The sequence below is a fragment of the Hypanus sabinus genome, chromosome 13 (assembly GCF_030144855.1).
Source record: "Hypanus sabinus isolate sHypSab1 chromosome 13, sHypSab1.hap1, whole genome shotgun sequence".
Taxonomy (NCBI): domain Eukaryota; kingdom Metazoa; phylum Chordata; class Chondrichthyes; order Myliobatiformes; family Dasyatidae; genus Hypanus; species Hypanus sabinus.
Genome location: NC_082718.1, coordinates 43,986,445 through 44,005,427, shown reverse-complemented (window position 1 = coordinate 44,005,427; position 18,983 = coordinate 43,986,445). Strand labels below are relative to the sequence as shown.

Below are 18,983 nucleotides of genomic sequence, written 5' to 3'. Positions count from 1 at the left end.
TTCACAAATTGGAACTTTGACAAGGCCAGCATTACAGGACTAGGAACACGACAGCAGCAAGTAGCCAAGCACAGTTTCAGGCACGTTTTCACAAGAGCTTGAGGGTAATTCCAGATCTTATTACAGTTATGGAGGCAACCAGTAGGGGTTTGGCACAAGACTATCAGCCCAACTCCATTTTGTATTGGATTCTCCATTCTACACAACTAAACTGTGCATATTTCATTCATGTCTGAATATAGAGTATAATTAGCATATTTATTATAATCTAAATGGTTTTTGCTTCTGAAATGTTACATGACTTAGTGTTCTTAGTTTTACGTCTTCTTTTCAGAAGGGATATCACGGTTTCTGATCACACTCTACAGGATGAGGCTGGGGATTGTGACTTTCCTAAGTGAGTATTGTTAAAAAGGTGAAGAAACCTTCAACAAATCATTTTGTGTTCATGTGAGAAAATGATCTGTAGGTAACCTTCACCTCAGGAATTTACTTTTGCAGTTCTGTCCATTTTTCCCGTCAGTTATCCCATTTACATGGGGAACAGTTGTGGATTCTGGCTGTCTTCAGTCTTTGCTACCCAGCCTGCTGAGTTCCTCCAGCATTTTGTGTGTGTTGCTTGGATTTCCAACATCTGCAGATTTTCTCTTGGTTTTTCTCCAGTCTTTGATCATATGCACCTTTGTCCATCTCATCTTACATGCTCCCTCCAAAATATTACCCCAACCTGTCATTAATCTTTGCCTTCGAGCATAATGACATTCTGGTAACTTATTCAACATTTCAAAGCATTGAAATTCATATTTCTTTATGTAATGAGTCAGCAACTAAAGGTATCACAATTATGTACAAACCAGAATATACCCCCTTATTCTCTTTACATATGTTGACTTATTCAGCAATTGATACACAGCAATTGGCTCCCATACTTTTAGTTAAATTGTTGTAAAACTAGCCAAGCTTTAGACAATTAGAAACATGCAGGTTTGTTTTATAGCTTTGACAGCCAGCCAAGTTATCCTTGGCCACTATGAAAGTTTATTTCAGTTGTCTATGGGTAGGACTTGTTCAGTTTATCACCTTTCCCTCCACACACTATGCAAAATACAGGGTCACAGTGCTGATAATCAGACATGCTTTTGTTTTAGGTCTGCTGGACATGGAGATCACAAAAGCCAAGCTTGTACCATATTTATTGGACAGTGGTAAATGTAGTCACCCACCACTGACCGCAGATATTAGGTCAACGCAGTGGTCAAAGAGAAAGAATTGCATGTTCTCCTATCAAAAAGCAGAACAGTGCTGATACAAGAGTTTCCCAGCCAAATTGATTCTCTGGTTGCCAGAGATACAACAGAACTTATGGATTAAGAACTCTGCCTCCCTTTACACATTCTTGGCACAGACTTTGTTCTCCACAGCTATCACTATTCTGTTTACACTCCAGAGATGGATTTATTCCCCAATTAATCAAAGTGCTGTTGGCAAATGACACACAGCAAGTTAATGAGACATATTGGTAGTGTAGTGGTTAGCACAACACTTTGCAGTACAGATGACCTGGGTTCAATTCCTACCATGGCCTGTAAGTTCTCCCAAAGGATTTCCTCCAGGTGCTCCAGTTTTCTCCCACAGTCCAAAGACGTACCAGTTGGTAGGTTAATTAGTGACTGTAAATTGTCTTGTGATTAGGCTGCGGTTAAATTGGGGGATTGCTGGCTGGTGTGGCTCGAAGTGCTGGAAAGTCCTACTCCCTGCTGTATCTCAATAAATAAATAAAGAAACATCAGGTGGAAGTAGTGGCCACTTCAAGCAGCACTCTTCTAATGACCAATATTAGAACACAGATTCTAGTGGGACATGTACCACAAAGGGATCAGCAGTCATTAACCTTGACAGATTTTATGCTCAGCTGTAAGGAGGCTGCACTTTTGCTACAATAAATGCCTGCAATTAACAAGTGTAACTTGCTACATGAAGCCAGCTCCATTCTTAATGGTGGGATGACTTTCTGAAACTAATTCCTGTCACAAAGGTGGGAAGTGCAGCACCTCCCGACAAAATCCAGTGCATTCTAAATCCCTGACTGTGTTGGTATTTGGAGTATTAACCAGCAGTTTAGGCAAAAAAAAAAAGGGAACCCAAAGGCCAAAGAAATGCAGAGGTGTGGGATTTAAGGGAAGAAATTCCAGAACGTACAATCTGAGTGGTTGAAGGCATAGCCACCAGTTAATGTGTTAAGGAAAGAGGGGAAGAAGTCAAAATTGGAGGGAAAGGGAAAGCCAGAGTCAACTCAGATCAGTAAATGTGGCCATGGCAGTTGAACTTGAATCAATTCAAGTTTACTGATAGTTGATAATGAGAAGTCACTTGGGAGAAAAGTGTTCTATCTGAAAGTGATAAAGAAACCCACAAAAGTATGCTAAGAACTAGGAGCAATGTATTGTTATTGGAGCACAGTATATTCAGTAGAAAGTTAAAATTATATCATTCTCTGTACGGGGAATTACAAAACATAATAGACAGCTGGCTTATTCATATCCAGGCATCCAATTCTGTTTAACAACTTAACATAATAGCAGTGGGAGCAATTAATTTAAAATATTTACCAAGCTAAAAGCTACTCTGTGCTGCCAATACACAATATGATTAAGAACCAAGTATTATGGCTTACAGTAGAACCAACCACTATCTGGCACAAAAGCAAATCACTTCATAACAGGAAAGATTATCTTGTGGCGGCTCATTTCCTAGCGTATGCGAACCGACTCACAATTAGATAGCCTACGGGGGTTTGCGAGCACAGAGCTTTGGAGCCTCTTCGCCATGGGGGGCCGGTTGACAGAGGCTTAAAAGTGAGGCTGAAGTTTTCGAATAAAGTTTTTCCTTCGACTGCAGTTACCGACTCCGTGTCGTAATTTTAGCGCTGTTTGTAGCACACCGCTACAATTGGTGACCCCGACGGTCCAAACGATTTTTGGACCAGAAATGACCGACGCCGCCTCTGTTCATGCGGTTTCGTTGACACTGCCGGGTTTCTGGATACAGCGCCCGGACCTATGGTTCCAGCAAGCCGAAGCCCAATTCCACGTTCGCCGGATCACCTCAGAAGACACCCGCTACTACTACGTGGTGGGCTCCCTCGACCAGGACACAGCTGCCCAGGTCGCGGAGTTCGTACAGTCGCCCCCGGCAGACGGCAAGTACACGGAATTCAAAGCCCTGCTCCTCAGGACTTTCGGACTCTCACGGCGCGAGCGGGCTGCCCGTTTACTGCACCTGGATGGCTTGGGCGACAGACCTCCATCGGCTTTAATGAATGAGATGTTGTCTCTGGCCGAGGGACACACAGGCCTCATGTTTGAGCAGGCATTCCTGGAGCAGCTGCCCGAGGACATACGCCTGCTGCTGTCCGACGCGGATTTCAGTGACCCCCGGAAGGTGGCAGCCCGGGCGGACTTGCTGTGGAACGCCAAAAAGGTGAGCGGGGCGTCCATCGCACAGATCACCCAGCCACGCCCCCGGCAGCAAACCAGTCCAGGCCCGGCCGCAGAGCCCACTAACCCCCGGCCCAATGACCACTGGTGCTTCTACCACCAGCGGTGGGGCGCAGAAGCCCGCCGTTGCCGCCCGCCCTGCAAGTTCCCGGGAAACGCCAGGGCCAGCCGCCGCTGATGGCTACGGCGGCTGGCCATCGGGATAGCCTCCTGTATGTGTGGGATAGAAGGTCGGGACGCCGGTTTTTGGTCGATACTGGGGCTGAGGTCAGCGTTTTACCTCCGACAAGTTACGACACTCGCAGCAGGGCACCGGGTCCCCCCCTGAGGGCCGTGAATGGCAGCACAGTAAGGACCTATGGCACCCGTCAGGTGCAGCTACAGTTCGGCCCCAGCCAGTTCACGTGGGACTTCACACTGGCCGCCGTAGCCCAACCGCTTCTGGGTGCGGATTTTTTGCGAGCTCACAGCCTGCTGGTTGACCTGCCCAGGAAGAGACTGGTACACGCCCAGACCTTTCAGACGTTCTCCCTGGGCGCGGCCCAGTTGCCAGCCCCTCACCTCGGCTCCATCACGCTGTCCGACAACGACTTCACCAGGGTCCTGGCGGAGTTCCCATCGGTTCTGGCACCGCAGTTCACAGCAGCCATGCCCAGGCACGGCGTACAGCACCACATCCCGACACAGGGACCACCCCTCCATGCCCGTGCTCGGCGGCTTCCCCCGGACAAGCTCCGACTGGCGAAGGAGGAGTTCCAGAGAATGGAGGAATTGGGGATCATCCGGCGGTCCGACAGCCCCTGGGCTTCCCCCCTGCACATGGTGCCCAAAGCGACGGGGGGCTGGAGACCGTGCGGCGACTACCGCAGGCTGAACGAGGCTACCACACCGGACCGCTACCCTGTGCCGCACATTCAGGACTTTGCAGCAAACCTGCACGGCGCCCGGATCTTCTCCAAGGTCGACCTTGTCCGAGGGTACCATCAAATCCCGATGCATCCTGACGACGTCCCCAAGACGGCTCTCATCACCCCGTTTGGCCTCTTCGAGTTCCTCCGCATGCCGTTCGGCCTGAAGAATGCCGCACAGACGTTCCAGCGGTTAATGGACGCGGTGGGACGGGACCTGGACTTCGCGTTCATCTATTTGGATGACATCCTCATAGCCAGCGGCAGTCGTCAGGAGCATCTGTCCCACCTCCGTCAACTCTGCGCCCGACTGAGTGAGTACGGTCTTACAATCAACCCTGCCAAATGCCAGTTCGGACTTGATACCATTGACTTCCTGGGCCACAGGATTACTAAAGACGGGGCAACCCCTCTGCCCGCTAAGGTAGATGCGGTCCGCCACTTCCCCCGACCCACCACGGTCAAAGGCCTTCAGGAATTCGTAGGTATGGTCAATTTCTACCGCCGCTTCCTCCCTTCAGCTGCCCGGATCATGCGCCCCCTGTTCGCCCTGATGTCGGGTCCGAGCAAGGACATTACCTGGGACGAGGAGTCCGCCGCCGCTTTCGTTCAAACGAAGGAAGCTTTGGCTGACGCCGCAATGCTAGTACATCCCAGAATGGACACCCCTACCGCCCTCACAGTGGACGCATCAAACACGGCAGTCGGTGGGGTGCTGGAGCAGCTCATCGCAGGTCGCTGGCAACCCCTGGCGTTTTTCAGCAAACACCTGCGGCCACCCGAGCTCAAGTACAGTGCTTTTGACCGGGAACTGTTGGCGCTCTACCTGGCAATCCGGCATTTCAGGTACTTCCTAGAAGGTCGGCCCTTCACCGCGTTCACGGACCACAAACCGCTTACCTTTGCGTTTACGAAAGCATCCGACCCCTGGTCATCCCGCCAGCAACGCCACCTGTCCTACATCTCTGAATACACAACGGATGTCCGGCACGTCTCGGGTAAGGACAATGTCGTGGCGGATGCGCTCTCTCGCCCTACCGTTCATGCCCTTTCCCAAGGGGTAGACTTTGAGGCACTGGCAGAGGCACAGCAGGTAGATGAGGAGATTCCGAGTTACAGGACTGCAGTCTCTGGTTTGCAGCTCCAGGACCTCCCCGTGGGCCCAGGTGAGAGGACCCTACTCTGTGACGTCGCCACCAACCAGCCCCGTCCGGTCGTCCCCGCAGCCTGGCGGCGACGTGTTTTCGACTCCATTCATAACTTGGCGCATCCCTCCATCCGGACAACTGTCCGGATGGTTTCCAGCAGGTTCGTTTGGCACGGACTCCGCAAACAGGTCAGTGAATGGGCCAGGACGTGCATGCACTGCCAGACGGCCAAGGTTCAGCGGCACACCAAAGCCCCACCGCAGCAGTTCCATCCCGCCCACCGGCGTTTCGACCACATTCATGTGGATATCGTGGGCCCCCTGCCAGTGTCGCGCGGAGCGCGTTACCTCCTGACTATCGTGGACCGGTTCACAAGATGGCCAGAGGCGGTCCCGCTCACCGACACCACCTCCGAATCTTGCGCCCGAGCCCTGATCGCCACCTGGATATCCCGCTTTGGTGTACCAGCCCACATTACCTCCGACAGAGGCGCCCAGTTCACCTCCAGCCTGTGGTCAGCTATGGCCAGCCTTTTGGGGACTCAGCTGCACCACACCACTGCCTACCACCCACAGTCGAACGGGCTAGTGGAGCGTTTCCACCGTCACCTGAAGTCGGCCCTCATGGCCCGCCTGCGAGGAGCCAACTGGGCGGACGAGCTTCCCTGGGTCCTTCTCGGCATCCGCACAGCGCCCAAGGACGACCTGCACGCCTCGTCGGCCGAGTTGGTATACGGCGCGCCCCTGGCCGTCCCCGGGGAGTTCCTACCAGCCCCGAGGGGGCAAGAGGAAGAACCCGCTGCAGTCCTGGGCAGACTTCGCGAGAAGCTCGGTAACCTGGCCCCCATACCCACTTCACAGCATGGGCGGCACCCGACCTGCGTACCCAAAGACCTACGGAACTGTAAGTTTGTGTTTGTACGAAGGGGCGGGCATCGGCCACCGCTGCAGCGGCCATACGAGGGGCTGTTTACGGTGCTCCGGAACAACGGGTCCACGTTTGTGCTGGACGTTGGGGGGAAGGAGGAGGTTTTCACGGTGGACCGCCTCAAGCCGGCCCATGTGGACCTGGCGCAACCGGCCGAGTTTCCGGCGCCTCGGCGCAGAGGCCGACCTCCCAAGCAGGTTCTGGCCCAGGCTGTGGACATTGGGGGGTGTATCGCCGGTTCTGGGGGGGGGTTATGTGGCGGCTCATTTCCTAGCGTATGCGAACCGACTCACAATTAGATAGCCTACGGGGGTTTGCGAGCACAGAGCTTTGGAGCCTCTTCGCCATGGGGGGCCGGTTGACAGAGGCTTAAAAGTGAGGCTGAAGTTTTCGAATAAAGTTTTTCCTTCGACTGCAGTTACCGACTCCGTGTCGTAATTTTAGCGCTGTTTGTAGCACACCGCTACAATCTGTCATTTAGCTATTGAAGGAGATGTTAGGATAGATGGCCAAAACCTGATTAAAGTGATAAAGAGGAGAGAGAACTGGAGAGCATACACTAACAGAGAATTCAAGCAGTGAAGTCACAGTACAAGCGGCTGAGATTGAAACTCAGGGATGTTCAACAGGCAAGAGATGGAGGTTTGTGGAGAGACAGGAGAGATGTTGGACTGGAGAGATTAGAGTTAGGGAAGTGGAAGCCAAAAGTGATAATGTTGATAGTGATACACACTCTCAAACACAACATCCCTGCAAATCTACATCCAGTCATCCACAATGTGCTATTTCTCCATAAGCTTCCCAGTAATGACATCTCACCCACAGAGTCACTCTTACCCTACTGAACTCAGTTGTGGAGCAAATTAGCCAAATGAATGAGGATTTCTCCATGCCAACGTCAGTCTCTTTTAACAGTCTTAATTGCTGCCAAACAACCTCTTGTACCTCATTTAAAAGACATTTTCAGAAGTAGTTTTATGTTACCCGTGCATCAAAATGTACTGTGAAAGGCATCATTTGCGTTGGTGAGGATTGTACTGGGTAGCCCACAAGCGTCGGCACGCTTCTGGCGCCAGTAAAGCAGGCCCACATCTCAGTAGCCTTAATCGTATGCCTTTGAAATGTGGGAGGAAACCAGCTTGCCTGGAGGAAACCATGCAGTCAGGGAGAACAGACAGACTCCTCTCAGACAGCAGCAGGAATTTAACCTCGATCTTACAGCTGGCGCTGTAACAACATCACGTTAAGTGCTAACCTACCATGCCACCTTAAAATTATGTTTCATATTTCCATGTTTTTCATTTTTCAAGTATTGTTTTATGTTTGTAGTTATCGAATCTCAGTATAAATATTTTTATGATATTTCTCCCCTTGAGGTTTGGATGCCCTCCCTAAAGAACGAGTGAGTAATGAGCTGTGAGATACTGTGCAGATCGGCTGGAGCAGCCCGCCATATTCCTGAGGCCAGGAAGGTCGGCTGGAGCAGCCCGCGATATTCCTGAGGCCAGGAAGGTCGGCTGGAGCAGCCCACGATATTCCTGAGGCCAGGGAGGTCGGCTGGAGCAGCCCGCGATATTCCTGAGGCCAGGAAGGTCGGCTGGAGCAGCCCGAGATATTCCTGAGGCCAGGCAGCTGACAGCAATCTCCATGGATAAAGGAATCAAGTTTCACATCAGAGGTTTTACTTTGGGTCAAGGGAGGTCAAAGGCCTGAGGAAAGCCAAAGATAAAGGCTGCAAGTTATACACATGAGAAATTCTGCAGATGGTGGACATCCAAAGCAACACACACAAAAAGCTGGAGGAACTCAGCAGACAGGCAGCATCTATGAATGAATAAAGAGTCAATGTTTCAGGCCTAGACCCTTCTTCGGGACTGGAACGGAAGGGGGAAGATGCCAGATCAAAAAGGTGGGGGAGAGGGGAAGGAGGATAGCTGAAAGGTGATAGGTGAAGCCAGGTGGGTAGAAAAGATAAAGGGCTGGAGAGGAGGTATTCTGATAGGAAAGGAGAGTGGACCATAGGAGAAAGGGAAGGTGGAGGGGGACCCAAGGGGAGGAAATAGGCAGGTGAAGAGGTAAGAAGCCAGAGTGGGGAATAGAAGAGGAGGGGCAAGAAGAGGAAAATTATTTTTTTACCAGAAGGAGAAATTGACATTCATGCCATCGGGTTGGAGGCTACCCAGATGAAATATAAGGTGTCATTTTCATTATCATGGTTTCAGTGGTCAGTAAAAGCTGGCTATTCTGCAAATAAACAAGAACAAAACTGTATGGTTTGAAATCTCATTGTAAACAACCTTGCATGTTACGCTATTGTTTAGATTAGTTGATTAAGTTCTATTGGGGGAAAAATAAGTATTAGAACAAAATTTTTGCCCAAAAGTTTAATTTCCAGCCTTAGTCAGCAGTAAGGAAGGCAAATGCAATGTCAGCATTCATTTCAAGGGGACTAGAATATAAGAGCAGTAATGTAATGCTAAAGCTTTATGTGGCATTGGTCAGACCACATTTGGAGTATTGGGAGCAGTTTTGAGCCTGATGTCTAAGAAAGAATGTACAGGCATTGGAGGGGGTCAAGAGGAGTTTTACAAGAAAGAAACTAGGAATGAAGGGGTTAACATATGACTCTGGGACTGTACATACTGGATTTTAGAAGAGTGAGGGGGAATCTCATTAAACCTAGCAAATATTGAAAGGCCTGAATAGAGCGGATGTGGAGAAGATCTTTCCAAAAATTGGAGAGCCTAGGGTCAGACAACACAGCCACAGAATAGAAAGATGCCTCATTAGAACAGAGATGAGGAAGAATTTCTGTAGCCAGAGGGTGATTAATCTGTGGCATTCATTGTCCACAAATGGCTCTGGTTGCCAAGTCAATGGGTATACTTAAAGCAGATGTTGATAGGTTCTAGATGAGGAGGGGCATCAAGGGTTACAGTGAGAAGACAGGAGAATGAGATTGAAAGGGAAAATAAATCAAAGTTCAAAGTAAAATTTATTATCGGAGTCCATACATGTCACCACATACAACCCTGGGATTCTTTTTCCTGCGGGCATGCTTAGCAAATCTATAGAACAGTAACTGTAAACAGGATCAATGAACAACAAACTGTGCAAGTGCAAATATAAATAAATAATGATAGTACAAAACAACAAGACAAAGAGTCCTTAAAGTGAGACCCACCAGTTATGGGAACACAAAAAAAATGTAGTTATCCCCTTTGGTTCAAGAGCCTGATGGTTGAGGGGTAGTAACTGTTTTTGAACCTGGTGGTGTGAGTCCTGAGGCTTTTGTACCTTTTACCTGGTGGCAGCAGTGAGAAAAGAGCATGGCCTGGGTGGTGAGGATCTTTGATGATGGATGCTGCTTTTCTATGTGAAACGTTGCTGTAGATGTGCTCAATGCATGGGAGGGCTTTACCCCTGATGTACTGGGTCAAATCCACCACATCTCTAGAAGTTTGACAAGGTTTTTGATGGCGTGCTGAATCCCCACAGACTCCCGAGGAAGCAGAGGCACTGCTGTGCTTCCTTTGCTATTACAGTTATGCAATGTATGCAGGACTGGTCCTCTGAGATAGTGACTCTCAGGAATTTAAAGTTACAGACCCTCTCCACCTCTGATCTTCCGATCAGTACTGGCTCATGCACCTCTGGATTCTCTCTCTGGAAGTCTACAATCAGTTCCTTGATCTTGTTGACATTGAGTGAGAGATTGTTGTTATTACACCACTCAGCCAGATTTTCATTCTCTCTCCTGTATGTTGGTTCATCGCCACCTTTGATACAGCCCACAAAAGCAGTGTCATCAGCAAACTTGTATATGGTGTTGGAGCTGTACTTGGCCACACAGTCATAGGTGTAAAGCGAGTAGAGCAGGGGGCTAAGTATACATCCCTGTGGTGCTTCTGTGCTGATGGAGATCATGGAGGTGATGTGGAATCCAAACCGAGTGGAGTCTGCAAATGAGGAAATCCAGGATCTAATTGCACAATCAGCCATGATCGAACAGTGGAGCAGACAGTGGGCCAAATGGTCTAATTCAGCCACTATGTCTTTGGTCCACTGGACCAAGCCAATATTCAGCTGTAGGATCACTTTGTTTGGGAATAAACTTCCAGTCTCCTATCTCCAATGGTGTCAATAAAAGAAAATTTTAAAATCCGCATTTGTATAATGTTCTTCCTACTGCTTTCAGATTGCTATAAGTAGATTTATAACCAATGCTATAATTTTGTTGTAATCGCTATTATAAAGGCATAATGAAATTACAGTCCTGATGCAAGGGTTCGACCCAAAACTTTGACAATCCCTTTTCTCCTGCTGATGCTGCTCAGCCCCGACCTCCTCCAGCAGACTGTTTGTTATTTAAGAAATTATACACTCTTAGGTTTGTGTTTCTGATGTGTGATTTAGCTCACCGTTCAACTACCTCAGTCAGAAAAAAATTTAAACAGAAGCCATCCAGTGGTAACATGGTTAATTCCTGTTTCAGACTTTCAACTTTAACTAGCAAGAGTCATTAGATATCAGTGAAATTTACATGATCAGACAACCTAACAGGGCACTGCAAAACTCAGAAGAAAGCTGTTTAATGACTGAGGCAGCAGTTCAGCTGAATGCTGCTAATTACAAAAGGGCTTTCACAACCTTACATTGAAGTTTGTTAGCAGGAAAATGCCTGTGTTCTGGACAAGCTGAGCCATGTTTTATTATGTAACTTGTTTGTCTAAACTCCTTGCTTTATAAGACCTGTCACTCAGATTTAACCAGCACAGACAGTATGCCGGAGGAACTCAACAGGCCAGGCAGCACCTTTGAAAAAGATGGTTTGGGCCGAGATCCTTCATCAAGACTGGAAAGGAAGGGGAGAAGCCAGAGTAAGAAGGTGGTGGGAGGGGAGGAAGCAGTACTGGGTAGCAGGTGACAAGTGAAACCAGGTGAAGTAAAGGGCTGGGAAGTTGATTGGTGAAAGAGGTAAAGGACTGGAGAAGGAGGAATCTGATAGGGGAGGACAGAAGCCCATGGTCAGATTTAATCAGTAGAAACATTTGGAAGGGAAGCAACTTTAATTCACAGAGTGCTGATTCACATCAAGTTACTGTCATAATGTTGAAGTGGACCCAAAAGCAAGACATAGACACTGAAGTACCAGGAACAGGACTAGGCATGAGAAGGAAGCAAGGAAAATGGGAAAGAAAGGACACCGGACATGATACAGGCCCCGGGCGGGACAAGGATTCCAGGCCTGGGCTAGGGCTTGACCAGGATAGCAGAAACAGGATGTGGAACTGGGAACCAGAAGCCTGGGTTTGGACTCTGAGCTGGAGACTGGACAAGGACCCAGAACCTGGGTCTTGTCTCGGGCTCGGACTCCAGAACCAGGTGAGGACAAGACGAGGCTAAAGGACGAGGAGAGGCACAGGACTGGACGCGAGACTCCTGGACAGGACAAGGGGAACCCAAACACAGGATGAGGGAATCCCAGCACCAGGCTGGGCAAGGTACTTCTGGGCTGGGTGAGACACATGGACATGACGAGAACCCAGAGCACTGGTCAAGGAAGAGACAGGAACATGGAACACAGAGCCGGGACCCCTCCTTGGGTACAGGACGTAGTGCCGGGACTCATCACACAGAACACAGAGACCGGACCCCTCCTTGGGTACAGGACATAGGGCCGGGACTCATCACACAGAACACAGAGCCGGGGCCCCTCCTTGGGTACAGGACATAGGGCCGGGACTCATCACACAGAACACAGAGCCGGGGCCCCTCCTTGGGTACAGGACATAGGGCCGGGACTCATCACACAGAACACAGAGCCGGGGCCCCTCCTTGGGTACAGGACATAGGGCCGGGACTCATCACACAGAACAGGGACCCCTCCTTGGGTACAGGACATAGGGCCGGGACTCATCACACAGAACAGGGACCCCTCCTTGGGTACAGGACATAGGGCCGGGACTCATCACACAGAACAGGGACCCCTCCTTGGGAACAGGACATAGGGCCGGGACTCATCACACAGAACAGGGACCCCTCCTTGGGAACAGGACATAGGGCCGGGACTCATCACACAGAGCCGGGGCCCCTCCTTGGGTACAGGACATAGGGCCGGGACTCATCACACAGAACAGGGACCCCTCCTTGGGAACAGGACATAGGGCCGGGACTCATCACACAGAGCCGGGGCCCCTCCTTGGGTACAGGACATAGGGCCAGGACTCATCACACAGAACAGGGACCCCTCCTTGGGAACAGGACATAGGGCCGGGACTCATCACACAGAACACAGAGCCGGGGCCCCTCCTTGGGTACAGGACGTAGGGCCGGGACTCATCACACAGAACACTGAGCCAGGACCCCTCCTTGGGTACAGGACGTAGGGCCAGGACTCATCACACAGAACACAGAGCCGGGACCCCTCCTTGGGTACAGGACATAGGGCCAGGACTCATCACACAGAACACAGAGCCGGGGCCCCTCCTTGGGTACAGGACATAGGGCCGGGACTCATCACACAGAACACAGAGCCGGGGCCCCTCCTTGGGTACAGGACATAGGGCCGGGACTCATCACACAGAACACAGAGCCGGGGCCCCTCCTTGGGTACAGGACATAGGGCCGGGACTCATCACACAGAACACAGAGCCGGGGCCCCTCCTTGGGTACAGGACATAGGGCCGGGACTCATCACACAGAACACAGAGCCGGGGCCCCTCCTTGGGTACAGGACGTAGGGCCGGGACTCATCACACAGAACATAACGAGACAATTCCCAACACTAGGTAGTGACAAAATGGCCAGACCTACCTAGCGAAGGCATGGACACAGAGAGGTAGTTCCAAGCAGGGTGAGGCTCCAGGCAGGGGGTTTGGACAGGAACAATCCCAGGCTGAATCCTGAAGCTATTTATGAAGCCAGCCCAAACGAGAATCAGCTGCCTCAACAGAAACTGGGGAAACCCAGAAAACCTGGAATAAGGACCGTGAACCAGAATGCAGATTTCACAGACCGGACCATGACAGTTACATGTAAGTATATTAAATACCAAACCCATAAGGGATTTTAAATAGAAGCAGCAAGGAGCTAGGAAGCCAATTCCTCCACACTGTGGGTGGGATGATCATTTAAATAGTGCTAGAAGTCACATCTTGAGGAGTGGATTTACAAGTGACCAAAACTGTAGGGATATCAAGACATTGAGAAGGCTGTAGGAAAGACTGAGAAGAGCAAGGCCCCAGAAGTTGTTAAAAGCATGAAAGACAATCAAAATTGGAGATGAATGCTAGCAGGGAAATGTAAAACCAAACTGTGTTACCAGAAGTAACCTGATGTTACCGTGTCTATGGAAATTGCATTCAGAGCATGAACAGGAATAAGGTGAAGAGAAACTTAATGTATTTATCCATATCTGTATTACAGCGTTGATAAACATCGCTTTCTCTGAGGATGATTGCAATGTTGGCTCCTGTTACCCATCTCTTGGAGACTTGCTTGTGGGTCGCAGCAGTCAGCTCTCCACTTCCTCCACCTGCGGCATGACTGGGCCTGAAATATACTGCATTCTAAGTCACTTGCAGGTTAGTTCATGCTTAACACAGAGAAAAAACTATTTTGTCCATTAATATTCCATCTTTTCCCATAGAATTAATATCTAAATTATTTAGGTTGCTCTGTGACATATCAATGCTTTGGCAATGATAAAGTTCATCCAACATGGGCATTTTCAGATGTATAAGTCAATTCAGTTGTGCAGGGTGGAGTGCAGCAACATTACAATCACCGTAGAGCTGTGCTGTTAGGAAGGAGACTGTCTGGTGGCCTTTCGCTGTGGCTAGAGGGTAGGCCTCTGCATTCAAATGGTATCGCTCTCTTTCAATGATGTTGGAGGATGTTACTGAGCATCTGTGTTTATACATTACACTATGGGCGATGGACTTTTTCATTCGCATGGTTTTTACCTTCTCTGTTTATGCCCGTTCTTTCTTGTTGTTTTTTGTGCTGGGGGGGATTTGGGGAGGGCTGATGATCATGTTGCTGTTCTCTTTTATGGAGAATTTGCTGTTTCTCTTTGAACTGACTTCCATGGTTTCTTTGTTTTGTGGCTATCTGGAGAAGATGAATCTGAGAGTTGTGTATTTTTATAAAAAATGAACCTTTGAACTGTCTTGCTAATTGCTTGGATAGGATGGTGATAAGGCTAGTTAAGAGAAGGTGTCTGTATGGATAAAATGTTGATGCTGAAAATCCAAAACAAAAACGGCATTACTCAGAAGGATTCACAGCTCAGGCAACACCTTTGGAGAGAGAAACAGGGTGAATGTTTCAAGTCAATGAATTCTCATCAAAACAAGAAAAGGTCTCGTCTTCCCTCTAACCAATAATTGGTTGTCGTGGTAGTGTAGCGGTTAGTGCGACCTTATTACAGCTTGGGGCATCAGAGTTTGGATTCAGATCTGATATCATCTCTCAGGAGCCTGCACATCTTCCCCATGGAACGTGAGGGTTTCCTCCAGCACTCCAGTTTCCTCCCACAATCCAAAGACTTTGCCGTGGGTAGGTTAACTGGTCATAGTAAATTGTCCCATGATTAGGCTAGGGTTACATTGGAGGGTTGGTGGCAGCATAGCTCAAAGGGCAGGAGGGCCCACTCCGCACTGTATCTCTTAGTAAGTAGATCACATTCATTGAACTGAAGCCCTTCATCTGACTGGTATTTTAATTTCAGAAAGAAAGACGTTTGATTAACCTTAGCCAGAACAACACACACAAAACACTGGAGGAACTCAGCAGGTCAGGCAGCATCTATGGATGGATTAAGGAGTCAACATTTCAAGTCAAGACCCTTCTTCAGGACTGGAAAGGAAGGCAGAAGACATGAGAATATAAAGGTGGGTGGAGGGGAAGGTGAATAGCTAGAAGGTAATAGCTGAGACCAGGTGCGTAGGAAAAATAAAGGGCTGGAGAAGAAGGAATATGATAGGAAAAGAGAGTAGACCATGGGAGAAAGGGAAGGAAGAGGGGACCCAGATGATAGGCAGGTGAGAAGAGGCAAGAGGCTAGAGTGGGGAACAGAATAGGGGAGGATGAGGAAGGAATGTTTTTTTACCAGATGGAGAAATTGATATTCATGCCATCAAGATGGAGATTATGCAGACAGAATACAAAATGTTGCTCCTCCTCCCTGAAGGTGGCCTCATCCTAGCACAAGAAGAGGCCTTGGCCTCTACCTTAGCTAGAATTCCAAAGATACTTCCTGCTGCCACTTTCATTCAAATTGATAGCCTTTGATCCAGATGGCAATGGCTCAGCTCAAATTAATTGAGTATCACTTACCATGTGTGTTGGATGCACAAAGATGACTTCCGAAACAATCTTAAAATCCCAACTGCAACTTAAGCCCTGCATGAATATTTAAAGAAAAGAAAGAAAACGTTAAGGTAAAAAAGAATCTCCCTGGATAGAATTATGCACACAGAGAAATGGTCCCATAAATTCTTATGATTTGAATATCATTACCACGAATAAAAACACTGATGCTTCTGAAAGAAGAGCTGATTTCAAGATCATATCATCTTGAAACAATAGAAACAACTGAGTAATTACTCTTGCATTTGCTTCTACTTTCACTAGCATGCCCCAGAGACTTTCAAACTGAATGAAACAGATCGATGTCCAAATTAACTTGGTTGCAGGAGTTTTATACCCAGTGGAATAAAACACCACAACACCAAAACAACAGCAACATTTAATAATTCCAGGGAATCATTGTGAATAGAGCTAAGGAATTGAAAGGATAAAAAGGCCCAGTTGGGAGTTGTATATAGACCCCCAAACAGTAGTAAGGATGTGGTCTACAAATAGTTTACTGCTACAATAGTCATAGGGGACTTCAATATATGAGGAGATTGGGAAAATCAGGTTGGTGCTGGATTACAGCAAGGAGAAGTTCTAGAGTGCCTATGAAATGGCTTTTCAGAACGTGTCATGGTGGAGCCAACTAGAGGATCAGCTGCTCTGGATTGGGTGTTGTGCAATGAACCAGTTTTAGTTAGAGAGCTTAAGGTTAAAGAATGCTAAGGGAATGTGATTATAATATGATTAAATTCACCCTGAAATTTGAGAAGGAGAAGCCAAAGTCAGATGTATAAGTGTTACAGTGGAGCAAAGTGAATTACAGAGGCATGAGAGAGGAGTTGGCCAGAATTGATTGGAAAAGAACACTGGTGGGGATGATGGCAGAGCAGCAATGAATGGAATTTCTGGAAGCAATTTGGTAGGTGCAGGATATGGACATTCCAAAGAAGAAATATGCTGAAGGAAAGATGACACAACCGTGGCTAACAAGAGAAGTCAAATCCAACATAAAAGCCAAAGAGAGGGTATATAATAGAGCAAAAATTAGTGAAGAGTTAGAGACTAATAGAAGGCAACACAACAGCCATTAAGATGGTAAAGATGGACTACTAAAGTAAGCTAGTCAATAATAATGAAGAAGATACCAGAAGTTTATTCACATACATAATGTGTAAAAGAAAGGCAAGAGTGGATATCAGACCACTGAAAAACTACTGGAGAGTAATAATGGGGGAGGGGGAATAACAAAATAACAGAGGAACTGAATAAGTATTTAGCATCATTCTTCACTGTGGAAGACACTAGCAGTGTGGTGGAAGTTCCAGGTGTCAGGGGCATGAAGTGTGTGAAGTTACCATAACTAGGGAGAAGGTTCCTGGGAATCTGAGAGGTCTGAAGGTCACCTGGACTAGATGGAGCACACCTCAGAATTCTGAAAAAAAGTGGCTGAAGAGATCATGGAGGCATTAGTAATGATCTTTCACCAGATTCTGGAATGGTTCCTGAAGAATGGAAAATTGCAAATGTCACTCCCCTATTCAAGAAGAGAGAGAGAGGCAGAAGAAAGGAAACTATAGGTTAGTGGTCTGACCTCAGTTGTTGGGAAGATGTTGGAGTCAATTATTAAAATGAGGTCTCAGGGTAATTGGAGGTACATGATTAAATAGACCGTAGTCAGCATGGTTTCCTCAAGGGAAAATCTTGTTTGACAAATCTGTTGGAATTCTTTGAAGAATTAACAGGCAGGACAGACAAAGGAGAATTGTTTGATATTGTGTACTTGGATTTTCAGAAGGCCTTTGACAAGTTGCCACATATGAGGCTGATTCATGAGCTATGGGCCGGGCCCTTGGTTTTGCAGGGAAGATTCTAGCATGGATAAAGCAGTGGCTGATCGGAAAGAGGCAAAGAGTGGGAATAAAGGGAGCCTTTTCTGGCTGATGCCAGTGACTAGTGGTGATACACAGGGGTCTATGTTGGGACCAATTCTTTTTATATTATATGTCAATGATTTGGATGACGGAATTGATAGCCTTGTTGCAAAGTTTGCAGGTGATGAAGATAGGTGGAAGGACAAGTAGTTTTGAGGAAGTAGAGAGGCTACAGAAGGACTTAGATTAGAAGAATGGGCAAAGAAATTGCAGATGGAATACAGTGTCGAGAAGTGTATGTTTAAGCACTTTGGTAGAAGAAATGAAAGGACTGATTATTTTCTAAATTGAGAGAAAATACAAAAAATTATGAAAATTATGTAACTATGAAAATGGGCAAGGGAGAGCCAGTGGATGTAATGTACCTGGACTTCCAGAAAGCTTTTGATAAAGTCCCACATAGGAGATTAGTGGGCAAAATTAGGGCACATGGTATTGGGGGCAGAGTACTGACATGGATTGAAAATTGGCTGGCTGACAGGAAACAAAGAGTAGCGATTAACGGGTCCCTTTTGGAATGGCAGGCTGTGACCAATGGGGTACCGCAAGGTTCGGTGCTGGGACCGCAGCTGTTTACAATATACAATAATGATTTAGATGAAGGGATTAAAAGTAACATTATCAAATTTGCTGATGACACAAAGCTGGGTGGCAGTGTGAAATGTCAGGAGGATGTTATAAGAATGCAGGGTGACTTGGACAGGTTGGGTGAGTGGGCAAATGTATGGCAGATACAGTTTAATGTGGATAAATGTGAGGTTATCCACTTTGGTGGCAAGAACAGGAAGGCAGATTACTATCTAAATGGAGTCAAGTTAGGAAAAGGGGAAGTACAACGAGATCTAGGTGTTCTTGTACACCAGTCAACGAAAGCAAGCATGCAGGTACAGCAGGCAGTGAAGAAAGCTAATGGCATGCTAGCCTTTATAACAAGAGGAATTGAGTATAGGAGTAAAGAGGTCCTTCTGCAGCTGTACAGGGCCCTGGTGCAACCCTACCTGGAGAATTGTGTGCAGTTTTGGTCTCCAAATTTGAGGAAGGACGTTCTTACTATTGAGGGAGTGCAGCGTAGGTTCACAAGGTTAATTCCCAGAATGGTGGGACTGTCATATGTTGAAAGATTGGAGCGACTGGGCTTGTACACACTGGAATTTAGAAGGATGAGAAGGGATCTGATTGAAATATATAAGATTATTAAGGGATTGGACA

At 47.7% G+C, this 18,983-nt stretch overlaps 1 protein-coding gene across 1 annotated transcript in view; it reads left to right on the top strand.

Annotated features, from left to right (window-relative positions):
• The first annotated feature begins 338 nt into the window (after positions 1 to 338).
• LOC132403813 (laminin subunit beta-4-like) overlaps positions 339 to 18,983 on the top strand; it is a 147,256-nt gene continuing 128,611 nt past the window's right edge. Inside the window, exons 1-2 of the mRNA XM_059987531.1 lie at positions 339 to 397; positions 13,909 to 14,066. Of these exons, the coding sequence (XP_059843514.1) occupies positions 370 to 397; positions 13,909 to 14,066 (186 nt within the window). The 5' untranslated portion in view covers positions 339 to 369. The remainder of the gene's footprint in view (positions 398 to 13,908; positions 14,067 to 18,983) is intronic.